This window comes from Manis pentadactyla, chromosome 7 (genome assembly GCF_030020395.1).
Source record: "Manis pentadactyla isolate mManPen7 chromosome 7, mManPen7.hap1, whole genome shotgun sequence".
Taxonomy (NCBI): domain Eukaryota; kingdom Metazoa; phylum Chordata; class Mammalia; order Pholidota; family Manidae; genus Manis; species Manis pentadactyla.
In genome coordinates, this window is record NC_080025.1 from 96,938,454 (window position 1) to 96,951,265 (window position 12,812).

At 38.9% G+C, this 12,812-nt stretch overlaps 1 protein-coding gene and 1 non-coding gene across 3 annotated transcripts in view; both read left to right on the top strand.

The window, feature by feature from the left end:
- The first annotated feature begins 314 nt into the window (after nt 1-314).
- The window catches only part of MALSU1 (mitochondrial assembly of ribosomal large subunit 1), a 35,199-nt gene continuing 22,701 nt past the window's right edge, over nt 315-12,812 (top strand). Inside the window, exons 1-2 of one of the 2 annotated variants that reach the window (XM_057504583.1) lie at nt 315-610; nt 1,849-2,027. In XM_057504583.1, the coding sequence (XP_057360566.1) occupies nt 355-610; nt 1,849-2,027 (435 nt within the window). In that variant the 5' untranslated portion in view covers nt 315-354. The remainder of the gene's footprint in view (nt 611-1,848; nt 2,028-12,812) is intronic. The other variant, XM_036877661.2, reaches the window with a different exon arrangement.
- On the top strand, nt 6,306-6,412 carry LOC118908509 (U6 spliceosomal RNA). Its single transcript, XR_005023216.2, has one exon. It is a non-coding gene; the product is annotated as a U6 spliceosomal RNA (small nuclear RNA).

The following is a 12,812-nucleotide window of genomic DNA, read 5'->3' on the forward strand; positions in this document are numbered from 1 at the left end:
AGAGAACAGTTAAAAACAAAAATTTCTGCCTTGGTGCAGTTTGCATTTCAATGGACTGAGAGAGAACGGGGAAAAAAAATTGCGCTGTGAGGGAAGGCAAAGCAAGGTAGGTAAACCCAAGTCCTCCGACTCCTACAAAACCTAACCCTGAGTCAGCCCTTCCGGGTCACCTGGTCCTGCTCCCGCTCCGGCTTCACTCTCCGCCCACAGCCCTGCCTTCGGTCCCTGGCCCCACCCATCCCCTGACGTCAGTTTTCCAAACCCCGCCGCACTGACCTGGCCAATTGAAAGCCTCAGAATCTGCTCGCGCTCTATTAAAAGCCCCGCCTCGTGCGTAGACGCACGGCGACGGCGATGGGGCCTGGCCGTCGTGCGGCGTGCTGTCTCGGGGCGCTGCTGTGGCGCAGGGCCGTGCTCCCGGGAGCCGGGCCTGCGTCGGGCGTGGGGCCCCAGCTCCGGCTGCTGTCGGTGCGGCGGCTTAAGGTGGGACCAGCGTTTGTCCCGGCGTGCCTGAGCGCCGACCGCGCGCGAGGCCTGCACGGCGGGCCCGGCCTTGAGGAGGGGGCCGCGGAGGCAGCCGGCGAGGGGCACCCGGAGTCAGGCACTGCAGGTAACTGGCGTGGAGGAGGGCGGCGGCCGCGCCCCCCGGGAAGCTGGGGACCAGGTGGCCGGGAGTTCCTCTCTATGTGCATTTCTCTTGGAGTGACAATTCCCACAGCTCCAGAGGTAAAATGGGCTTCTGCCATTTCACAGTGAGGAAACTGAGGCCAAGAGATGAACTGACGTCTCCAACACTCCAGGCGTCCTAACGGGCCACACTGGACCCTTGGCCTCACCGTCTTCATCGCCCTTCACACTCTCCCTAGTGCCAGAGAAACGGACTTGAGAGTGTTGGGGAATGAGGTTTCCGAGGAAGTGCCAGGGGCTGGGCTGGGGGCTAAGGGGTGCGTAAGAAGCGTCAATAGTAGGCGGGGCTAATTTAAGGTCCTCTAATTATTTTAAGTGTTTAGAAAATTGAGAGTTGGTAAACATCGCATCTGTGAAAGGATAGCATGTGAGAGAGAGAGGTCTTAGTGGTCTTAGCCACTAGGTCCTTGCGAGTCAGCTTTAGGACTCAAGAGAACTGTAGATTTACAGGTCCTAATTCTCCCAAGGTGAAGAATAGAATATCAAAAAATCTACGGGAAAACAAAAAATATATATATAAGGTTTGCAGATAACGGTTACATACCCCAAATGGCTTTATAAGAAAGACTTGAGGGTTCAAAGTAAGATTTGTTAAAATTTTAGTTCTCTCGTTGGTTGATTTAGGGCGACACCCTTGTTCTGCTAGGCCTAATCTAATCTTACTCTCCGAAGTGAAGGTTGTGGACCACGTACTACCTAAGAGCTCTTCCAGCTCACAGTTCTAGTTTTGTGACACTTTATGGCCAGAATTCACGTTAATATGTCCCAGGATATCACCACCTTCCCAACTTGTGTGTGCTGCTGTTTTTCATCCTTTTAGAGCAATTCTGTGTTTAAGGTGTATTGTTCATTTCCTCAAGTACTAGTGAACAGTCATTTATTGCTGATACATGGTTCTATTTGCATGTGGAAATAACAAAGGATGTATTGTGGCTCTGTGTAACCTGGCACCCTTCCCATAAAAGTGAAGTGGTGCTGTAGGAAACAATTGCCCAGGTTCAGCTTCCAAAAGGCCTGGGCCCTGCCATCTTTCAAAACATTAAGATCTAAACACTACCAATGGAGGAGCATTTTCGCTGTCAGTTGCCAGCATCTCTGGGTGCGTTCAGTTTCTGTCTTCTGTTTGGCTACCTGACACGAGCAAATCTTTATGCATTTCAGATCATACTGCTCCCAAGTTTGACATCGATGTGCTGGTTTCACTTCTGAGGCAAGAAAATGCAAGAGACATTTGTGTGATCAAGGTTCCTCCAGAAATGAAATATACAGATTACTTTGTGATTGGTAGTGGAACTTCCACCCGACACTTACATGCCATGGCCTACTACATTGTGAGAATGGTAGGATGCTTTCTTTTCCCTTTGGAACCATTAACTTAATGGTACAGTGTCAGTGTATAAGGCTAAGGAGAAACACTTAAAAATTTAAGAAGGAAACCCATCATATAAAGTTATAAGAAGCCCAGATTTTCAGAATTTGTGTGAGTTGTTTATGTTAGTTGATAGTGACACTATGGAGACAAATATCCGCAGTGAGTCAGAATATTTCTAATTCTTGTCTCTTGTGACCATGAGAAAAAAAATATTTAAAAAATAACCATAGGCTGGCTATAAGACAGGCTAGAATCCAGAGGGATTTCTAGACCAGCACTATTGAATGTGGTAGCCACCAGTCACATATGGCCATTTAGTTGTAAGTTAAAATTAAAACTTCATTTCTTTAGTTGTACTAGCCACATTTCAGGTGCTCAGTGGCCACATGTGGTTAATGGTTACCATATTCAATAACACAAGTATAAAACATTTCCATAATTGCAAAAAAATCCTATTGGACAGCCCTGGACTAGAGTATAATTCAATGTTGGAATTATACTCATGTCCAGTGTTCTGAAGCACTGTGCTGGGTATTGAAAAGATAAAAATATTTTCTCCTTGCCCTCCAAATTCACAAGTCTGGTTGAGGAAAGGGAAAACAGTTCAATTTCCAACTGGACTGGATAGGAATTAGAATGAGGAAGAAAATGTTCTTAGAACATGGAGCAGATTCTGATACCATTCACAGGGGAGTGTACCTTTCTAACCTTGTTGAAAATTGGTCATAGAGGAAACAGTTAAGACCAACAGAGTAGCTAGCTTTGCCTGGACAAGGGTGGTGAAATAAGGGGGCTGAAAACAATGATGGTGCAGCATGGCAGAACAAAGGAAGATTCAAAAAAAAAGTTGCAGAGACAGGAGGAGAACCAGGAAGGCATGGAGAGGAGTTAGAAGCAGGGTCTCAGGGTCTCTGCCAGTTGTAATAGTAGGACGAGTAAGATGAAGACTTAGAAATGACTACTGAATTTAGAGATATAAAAAGAATGAGGTTTTTTCGTTGTTATACTCCACAAATGAGGAAAATCATTTGGTACTTGTCTTTCTCTGCCTGACTTTTTTCACTGAGCATAATACCCTCTAGCGCCAACCATGTTGCAAATGGTAGGATTTGTTTTCTTATGGCAGAATAGTATTCCATTGTGTATATGTTCCACATCTTCTTTATCCATTCATCTACTGATGGACACTTAAGTTGCTTCCATATCTTGGCTATTGTAAATAGTGCTGCGATAAACAGGGATGCATATGTCCTTTTGAGTCTGAGGGGTATTACAGTTATTAGTACACATGGTATGAGGGGGTCATCGGGAGGACAGTGTAGCACCGAGAAGACAAGTAGTGACTCTGGCATCTTACTACACTGATGAACAGTGACTTCAGTGGGGCATGAGGGGGACTTGATATAGGTGAATGTAGTAACCACATTGTTTTTCATATGAAACCTTCGTAAGAGTGTATATCAATGACAAAAAAAGAAGTTTCTTTGGAAGAGGTAGGGCAAGGGAATTGAAGTTACTTGTATGAAGTTTTAGATGAGGAAGGATTAAAATGTAAGATCAAGAAAATTTTGTGGTAAAATAGACAACATAAAGCTGAATATTTTAATCATTTTTAAAGGTACAGTTAAGTGTCATTAGTTAATTCATATCGTTGTACAACCATTACATCCATCTCATATTATAAAACTGAAACTCTACACATTAAACAATAACCCATTTTCCTCCCACCCCCAATGAACCACCATTCTGCTTCCTGTCTCTAATATGTATTTAACTGCTCTAAGTACCTCATATGAGTGGAGTCATACTCTGTTTGTCCTTTTGTGATCAGCTTATTTCACTTAGCATATTTTCAAGGTTCATATGTTGTAGCATGTGTCAATTTCCTTTTTTATAGCTTAAATGTATAAGTGTACACTTTGTGTGTATGTGTATACACACCACATTTTATCTGTTCATCCATGAACAGATATTTGGGTTGCTTCCACCTTTGACTGTTGTGAATAATGCTGCTATAAATGTGAGTGTAGAAATACCTGTTCCTATCCTTGATTTCTGAAAAATAATTTTTAGTATTTTTATCTTTATGGACATACAATAAAATGCACAAATCTTAATGTAAAGCTTGATGAATTTTGACATGTGTATACACTCATGTAACCATTATCCAGATGAAGAAATGAAACATTCTAGTTTTTTTTCCTCTACTCCTCTATGGTAACCACCAGTCTGTTCTCTGTATTTATCAGTGAGTCTCTTTTTAATTTTGTTTTGCTTGCTTTTTTTAGATTCCACATATAAGTGAAATCATAGATTTGTCTTTGTCTAACTTATTTCACTTAGCATCATACCCTCAAGGTCCATCCATGTTGTCAAAAACAGCAAGATTGTTCTTTCTTATGGCTAATATTCCATTGTATATATGTACTACATCTTATCTATTTATCTGTCAATGGACATTTAGGTTTCTGCATTTCGCTATTGCAAATAATGCTGTGATAAACATAGGAGTGCATATATTTTTTTGGATGAGTGATTTTGTTCTTCATGTGAATTCCCACAAGTAAAACTGCTGGGTCATATGATATTTCTATTTTTAGTTTTTTGAGAAACTTCCATACTGCTTTCCGTAGAGGCTGCACCAATTTGTAATCCCACGAGCAGTGTATGATGGTTCTCTTTTCTCCACACACTCACCAACACTTATTATTTCTTGTCTTGCTATTATTAGCTATTCTGACTGGTATGAGTTGATATCTCATTGTGGTTTTGATTTGCATTTCCCTGATGATTAGTGATATTGAGCATCTTTTCATGTGCCTGTTGGCCATCTGTATGTCTTATTTGGAAAAATGTCTATTCAGGTCCTCTGCCCATTTTTTAATCTGATTATTTGGTGGGTTTTTTTGTGTGTGTTGACTTGTATGAGTTCTTTATATATTTTGGATATTAGCCTCTTATCAGATACATCATGTGCAAATATATTCTCCCATATAGCAGGTTGCCTTTTTGTTTTGTTGATGGTTTCCTTTGCTGTGCAGAAGCTTTTTAGTTTGATGTACTCCTGCTTATTTTTGCTTTTGTTTTCCTTGCCTAGGGAGACATACCTAGAAAAGTTACTAATGTTAATATTCAAGAGTTTGCTGCCTGTTTTCTTCTAGAGCTTTTATGGTTTCAGGTCTTATATATTTAGGTCTCTAATCCAGTTTGACTTTTTGTGTACGGTGTAAGGCATTAGTCCAGTTTCATTCTTTTTGCATGAAGCTGCCTGGTTTTCCCAACACCATTTATTGAAGAGACTGTCTTTCCCCCATTGCATATAACTTAGCCATATAGGCATGGGTTTATTTCTGGGCTGTCTATTCTGTTCCATTGGTCTGTGTATCTGTTCTTGTGCCAGTACCATTACTGTTTTGATTACTGTTGTTTTGTAGTATAGTTTGGAATCAGGGAGTGTGATACTTCTAGCTTCGTTCTTCTTTCTCAGTATTGCTTGGGCTATTGAGGGACTCTTGTTCCATACAAATTTTAGGATTAGTTACTCTAGTTCAGTGAAAACTGCCACTGGTATTTTTTGCTCTGAATCTGTAAATTTGAACGGTCTGGCCATTTTAACAATATTGAATCTTCCTCCCCATGAGCATAGGATAGCTTTCCATTTATTTGTGTCTTCTTCAGTTTCTTTTGTAAGTGTCTTATAATTTTCAGAGTACAGGTCTTTCACCTCTTAGTTAAATTTATTCCTAGGTATTCTTTCTGATGCAGTTGTAAATGGGATTGTTTTCTTATTTTCTCTTTCTGCTGGTTCATTTTGTATATGTAGAAATGCAATAGATTTCTATATGTTGATTTTGTGTTCTGCAACTTTACTGAATACATTTATTCTAGTCATTTTTTGGTGGAGTCTTTAGGGTCTTTATATATCATGTCATCTGCAAATAGTGACAGTTTTATTTATTTCTTACCAATTTGGATGTTTTTTTTCCCCCCCTTTTTCTTGCCTGAATACTATGGTAGGACTTCCAGTTCTATGTTGAATAAAAGCGGTGAGATTGGGCATCTTTGTCTTGTTCCTGGTCATAGAGGAAAAGCTTTCAGCTTTTCACCATTGAGTCTGATGTTAGCTGTGGGTTTGTCATATATGGCCTTTGTTACGTTGAGGTATGTTCCTCCTTTATCCACTTTCTTGAGAATTTATCATGATGGATGCTGAATTTTAGCAGATGTTTTTTCAGTGCTCATTTCAGTAGCACATACTAATCGATACAGATACATATAGTAATGATACAGAGAAGATTAGCATGGCCCCTACACAAGAATGACACCCAAATTCATAAAGTATTCCATATTAAAAAAAAAACTTTTTCAGCATCTGTTGAGATAACCATATTCTTTTTATCCTTTTGCTGATGTGTATCACATTGATTTGTGGATATTGAACCATTCTTCTATCTCTGGAGTAAATCCTTTGTGGCCATGGTGAATGATCCTTTTAATGCTTTTTTGAATTTGGCTTGCAAATATTTTGTTAAGGATTTTTGCATCTGCATTCATCAGGGGTATTGGTCTGTAATTTTCTCTGTAGACTTCATCTGGTTTTGGTATTAGAATGATGCTGGTCTTGTAGAATAAATTTGGAAGCTTTCCTTCCTCTTGAATATTTTGGAATAGTATGAGAAGGGTAGGTATTAACTCTTTGAATGTTTGTTTTTATGAAGCCATCTGTCCTGGACTTTTGTTTATTGGGAGTTTTTAATTACAGCTTCAGTTTCATTACAAGTAATTGTTCAGATTTTCTGTTTCTTCCTGGTTCAGTCTCGGGAGATTGCATGTTTTAGGAATTTATCCATTTCTTCTAGGTTGTCTAATTTGTTTGCAAATAACTTCATAGTAATCTCTTAACAATTGTTTGTATTTCTGTGGTGTCAGTTATAATTTCTTTCTGATTTTATTTGCCTTCTCTCTTAACAAATGTAGCTAAAGGTTTTCAATTTTATCTTTTCAAAGAACCACTTAGTTTTATCGATCCTTTGTACTTTTCTTTTTTTAGTTTCATTTATTTCTGCTCTGATTTTATTGCCTTCCTTCTGTTAGCTTTGGTATTCTTTTTCTAGTTCCTTTAGGTGTAGAGTAGATTATTTTGAGTTTTTCTTATTTCTTGAGGTAGGCCTGTAATACGATAAACTTCCTCTTAGAACTGCTTTTGCATTATAAGATTTTTGCATTGTTGTGTTTGTTTTCATTGTTCTCCAACTTTTTTATTTCTTCTTTAATTTCTTCATTGACCCATTGTATTTAGTAGCATGCTGTTTAGCCTCCATGTGTTCATATTTTTTCCAATTTTTTTTCCTGTTTGTAGTTGGATTTCAGGTTCATACTGTTGTGGTTGGAAAAGATGTTTGGTATGATTTCAGTCTTCCTGAGTTTATTAAGACTGACTTTGTAGCCTAACATCTATATCCTGGAGCATATTCCATGTGTACTTGATAAGAATGAGTATTCTGCTGTTTTGGGATGTAATGTTCTGTATATGTTAGGTCCATTTAGTTTAATGTGTCACTCAAAGCCACTGTTTTCTTACTGATTTTCTGTCTGGATTATCTATCCATTGATATAAGCGGGGTGTTAAAGTCGCCTACTATAAACGGTATTACTGTCAACTTCTCCCTTCATGTCTGTTAATATTTGCTTTATGTACTTAGGTGCCCTGCTGTTGGTTACACAGATATTTACAATTGTTACATCTTTTTGCTGGACTGAGCCCTTAGTCGTTATATAATGCCCTTCTTTGTCCCTCTTTTGTCTCTGTTTTAAAGTCCGTTTTGTCTGATATAAATACTGCTACTCTAGCTTTTTTTCCCCTCTTCATTTCTATTTGATGGAATATCTTTTTTTCCATCCCATCAGTTTTGGTCTGTGTGTCTTTAGGTCTGAAGTGAGTCTCTTGTAGGCAGCATATAGATGGATCTTATTCTGTTACCCTATGTCATTTGTACCATTTAGTTAATTTATATTTAAAGTAATTATTGATATATATGTTACTGCCATTTTGTTAAATGTTTTCTGGTTGTTTTTGTTGCTATTCTCTGAACTTTTCTTTTGCTCTTTTCTCGTGTGTAATAACTTTCTTTCATGTTATAGTTGGATTCCTTTCTCTTTATTTTTGTGTACCACAGATTTTTGGTTTGTGGTTACCATGTGGTATATATGTGATGTCTTACATATATAGCAGTTTTAATAAAGTTCAAATGCGTTCTGACAGCACTAGATTTTTAACTCTCCCCTTCTGCATTTTATGTGGTGTCTTTACTACTTAATTAGTGATTTCCTTAACTAATTTTTAGAAGTAGTTGGTTTTACTACTTTTGTTTTTTTCATCTTCTTACTAGCTTTTAAGTGTCTACTACCTTTGCTGTTTGTGTCTACTAGTGAAATTTTTTTTTCATAATTTTGTTTCTAGTTAGTAGCTTTTTCTTTCCCTTTTAAAGAAGTCCTTTAATATTTCTTATAAGGCTGGTTTAGTGGTGGCTTACCTGAGAAGCTTTTTATCTCTCCTTCATTTCTAAATTATAATCTTTCTGGGTAGAGTATTCTTCGTTTTAGGTCTTTCTCTTTCATGACTTTGAATAGATCATGCCATCCTCTCTGGCATGTAGAGTTTCTGCTGAAAAATCACCTGATAGCTTTCAGGGGTTTCCCTTTAAGGTAATTCGTTGCTTTTCTCTCACTGCTTTTAAATGTTTCTCTATGTCTTTGATCTCTGACATTTTAATTATTAAGTGTTTTGGTGTGGGCCTCCTTGGGTTCATCTTAACTGGGGCTCTCTGTGCTTCCTGGACATAGATGACAGTTTCCTCTCCTAGGTTAGGGAAGTTTTCAACTATTATTTCTTTAAATAAATGTCCTACTCTTCTCCCTCAATTCTTGTTCTCAGATCCCATAATGCAAATATTTTTATGACATTTGCTGTCCTGTCAGAGCTCCCGTAACCTATCCTTGTTCCTTTTTTTAAATTTTATACTTTTTATTTTGTTATCATTAATCTACAATTACATGAAGAACATTATGTTTACTAGGCTCTCCCCTACACCAAGGCCCCCCACACAAACCCCATTACAGTCACTGTCCATCAGTGTAGTAAGATGTTGTAGAATCACTACTTGTCTTCTATGTGTTGCACAGCCCTACCCTTTCCCCCACCCCCCACATTATACATGCTACTCATAATACCCCCTTTCTTCCTCCCCACCCTTATCCCTCCCTACCCTCCCATTCTCCCCAGTCTCTTTCCCTTTGGTAACTGTTAGTCCATTCTTGGGTTTTGCTGCTGTTTTGTTCCTTCAGTTTTTCATTTGTTCTTATACTCCACAGATGAGTGAAATCACTTGCTATTTGTCTTTATCCGCTTGGCTTATTTCACTGAGCATAATACCCTCTAGCTCCATCCATGTTGTTGCAAATGGTAGGATTTGTTTTCTTCTTATGGCTGAATAATATTCCATTGTGTATATGTACCACATCTTCCTTATCCATTCATCTGCTGTTGGACACTTAGGTTGCTTCCATTTCTTGGCTATTGTACATAGTGCTGCAATAAACATAGGGGTGCATCTGTCTTTTTCAAATGGGGCTGTTGCATTCTTAGGGTAAATTCCTAGAAGTGGAATTCCTGGGTCAAATGGTATTTCTATTTTCAGCATTTTGAGGAACCTCCGTACTGCTTTCCACAATGGTTGAACTAATTTACATTCCCACCAGCAGTGTAGGAGGGTTCCCCTTTCTCCACAACCTCGCCAACTTTGTTGTTGTTTGTCTTTTGGATGGTAGCCATCCTTACTGGTGTGAGGTGATATCTCATTGTGCTTTCAATTTGCATTTCTCTGATAACTAGCGATGTGGAGCATCTTTTCATGTGTCTGTTGGCCATCTGAATTTCTTCTTTGGAGAACTGTCTGTTCAGCTCCGCTGCCCATTTTTTAATTGGATTATTTGCTTTTTGTTTGTTGAGGTGCGTGAGCTCTTTATATATTTTGGATGTCAAGCCGTTATCGGATCTGTCATTTATGAATATATTCTCCCATACTGTAGGGTACCTTTTTGTTCTATTGATGATGTCCTTTGCTGTACAGAAGCTTTTCAGCTTGATATAGTCCCCCTTGTTCATTTTTACTTGTTTTCCTTGCCCGGAGAGATGTTCATGAAGAAGTCACTAATGTTTATGTCCAAGAGATTTTTGCCTATGTTTTTTTCTAAGAGTTTTATGGTTTCATGACTTACATTCAAGTCTTTTTGATCCATTTCGAATTTACTTTTGTGTATGGGGCTAGACAGTGATCCGGTTTCATTCTCTCACATGTAGCTGTCCAGTTTTCCCAACACCATCTGTTGAAGAGACTCATTTCCCCATTGTATGTCCATGGCTCCTTTATCGAATATTAATTGACCATATATGTTTGGATTAATGTCTGGAGTCTCTAATCTGTTCTACTAGTCTGTGGCTCTGTTCTTGTGCCAGTACCAAATTGTCTTGATTACTATGGCTTTGTAGTAGAGCTTGTAGTTGGAGAGTGAGATTCCCTGCCCCACTTTATTCTTCTTTACCAGGACTGCTTTGGCTATTCGGTGTCTTTGGTGTTTCCATATGAATTTCTGAACTATTTGTTCCAGTTCATTGAAGAATGTTGTTGGTAATTTGATGGGAATTGCATCAAATCTGTTTATTGCTTTGGGCAGGATGGCCATTTTGACTATATTAATTCTTCCTAGCCAAGAGCATGGGATGAGTTTCCATTTGTTAGTGCCCTCTTTAATTTCTCTTAAGAGTGTCTTATAGTTTTCAGGATACAGGTCTTTCACTTCTTTGGTTCGGTTTATTCCTAGGTACTTTATTCTTTTCGATGCAATTGTGAATGGAATTGTTTTCCTGATTTCTCTTTCTATTGGTTCATTGTTAGTGTATAGGAAAGCCGCAGATTTCTGTGTGTTAATTTTGTATCCTGCAACTTTGCTGTATTCTCATACCAGTTCTAGTAGTTTTGCAGTGGAGTCTTTAGGGTTTTTTATGTACCATATCATGTCATCTGCAAATAGTGACAGTTTAACTTCTTCTTTACCAATCTGGATTCCTTGTATTTCTTTGTTTTGTCTAATTGCCTTGAGTAGGACCTCCAGTACTGTGTTGAATAACAGTGGGGAGGGAGAGTGGGCATCCCTGTCTTGTTCCCAATCTCAGAGGAAAAGCTTTCAGCTTCTTGCTGTTCAGTATGATGTTAGTTGTGGGTTTATCTTAGATGGCCTTTATTATGTTGAAGTACTTTTCCTCTATACCCATTTTGCTGAGAGTTTTTATCATGAATGGATGTTGAATTTTGTTGAATGCTTTTTCAGCATCTATGGAGATGAACATGTGGTTTTTGTCCTTCTTTTTGTTGATGTGGTGGATGATGTTGATGGATTTTCGAATGTTGTACCATCCTTGCATCCCTGGGATGAATCCCACTTGCTCGTGGTGTATGATCCTTTTGATGTATTTTTGAATTCGGTTTGCTAATACTTTGTTGAGTATTTTTGCATCTACGTTCATCAGGGATATTGGTCTGTAATTTTCTTTTTTGGTGGGGTCTTTGCCTGGTTTTGGTATTAGGGTGATGTTGGCTTCATAGAATGAGTTTGAGAGTATTCCCTCCTCCTCTATTTCTTGGAAAACTTTAAGGAGAATGGGTATTATGTCTTCTCTGTATGTATAATAAAATTCCAAGGTAAATCCACCTGGCCCGGGGGTTTTGTTCCTGGGTAATTTCTTGATTACTGCTTCAATTTCTTTGCTCGTAATTGGCTTGTTTAACTTTTGTGTTTCCTCCTTGGTCAGTCTTGGAAGGTTGTATTTTTCTAGGAAGTTGTCCATTTCTTCTAGATTTTTCAACTTGTTAGCATATAGGTTTTCATAGTAGTCTTTAATAATTCTTTGTATTTCTGTGGAGTCTGTCGTGATTTTTCCATTCTCGTTTCTGATTCTATTAATATTTGTTGATTCTCTTTTTCTCTTAATAAGTTTGGCTAGAGGCTTATCTATTTTGTTTATTTTCTCAAAGAACCAGGTTTTGGTTTCACTGATTTTTTTCTGTTGTTTTATTGTTTTCAATTTTGTTTATTTCTTCTCTGATCTTTTATGATGTCTCTCCTTCTGCTGACTTTAGGCCTCATTTGTTCTTCTTTTTCTAGTTTCGATAATTGTGATGTTAGACTATTCATTTGGGATTGTTCTTCCTTAAGTATGCCTGGATTGCTATATACTATCCTCTTAAGACGGCTTTCGGAAGGGCGGAGCCAAAATGGCGGCATGAGTAGGACAGTAGGAGTCTCCTCCCAAAAACATATATACTTTTGAAAATACAACAAATACAGCTAATCCTAAAAGAGAGACCAGAAGACACAGGACAACAGCCAGACTTCATCCACACCTGCGAGAACCCAGTAACTGGTGAAATGGGTAAGATACAAGCCACAGCCCAGCGGGACCCGAGGACCCCTCACCCCAGCTCCCGGCGGGAGGAGAGGAGTCGGAGCGGGGAGGGAGAGGGAACCCAGGACTGCTGAACACCCAGCCCTAGCCATCCACACCAGAGTGCAGACACAGTGCATGAGTGGGGTGCTGGAAACTAGGGAAACAGGACAGCAAGACCTTTGAGCGGGTCCTGAAGCCGGCCCCCCTGTGACAAAGAAAAGCGAGTGCTTTTTGAAAGTCTTAAATGGA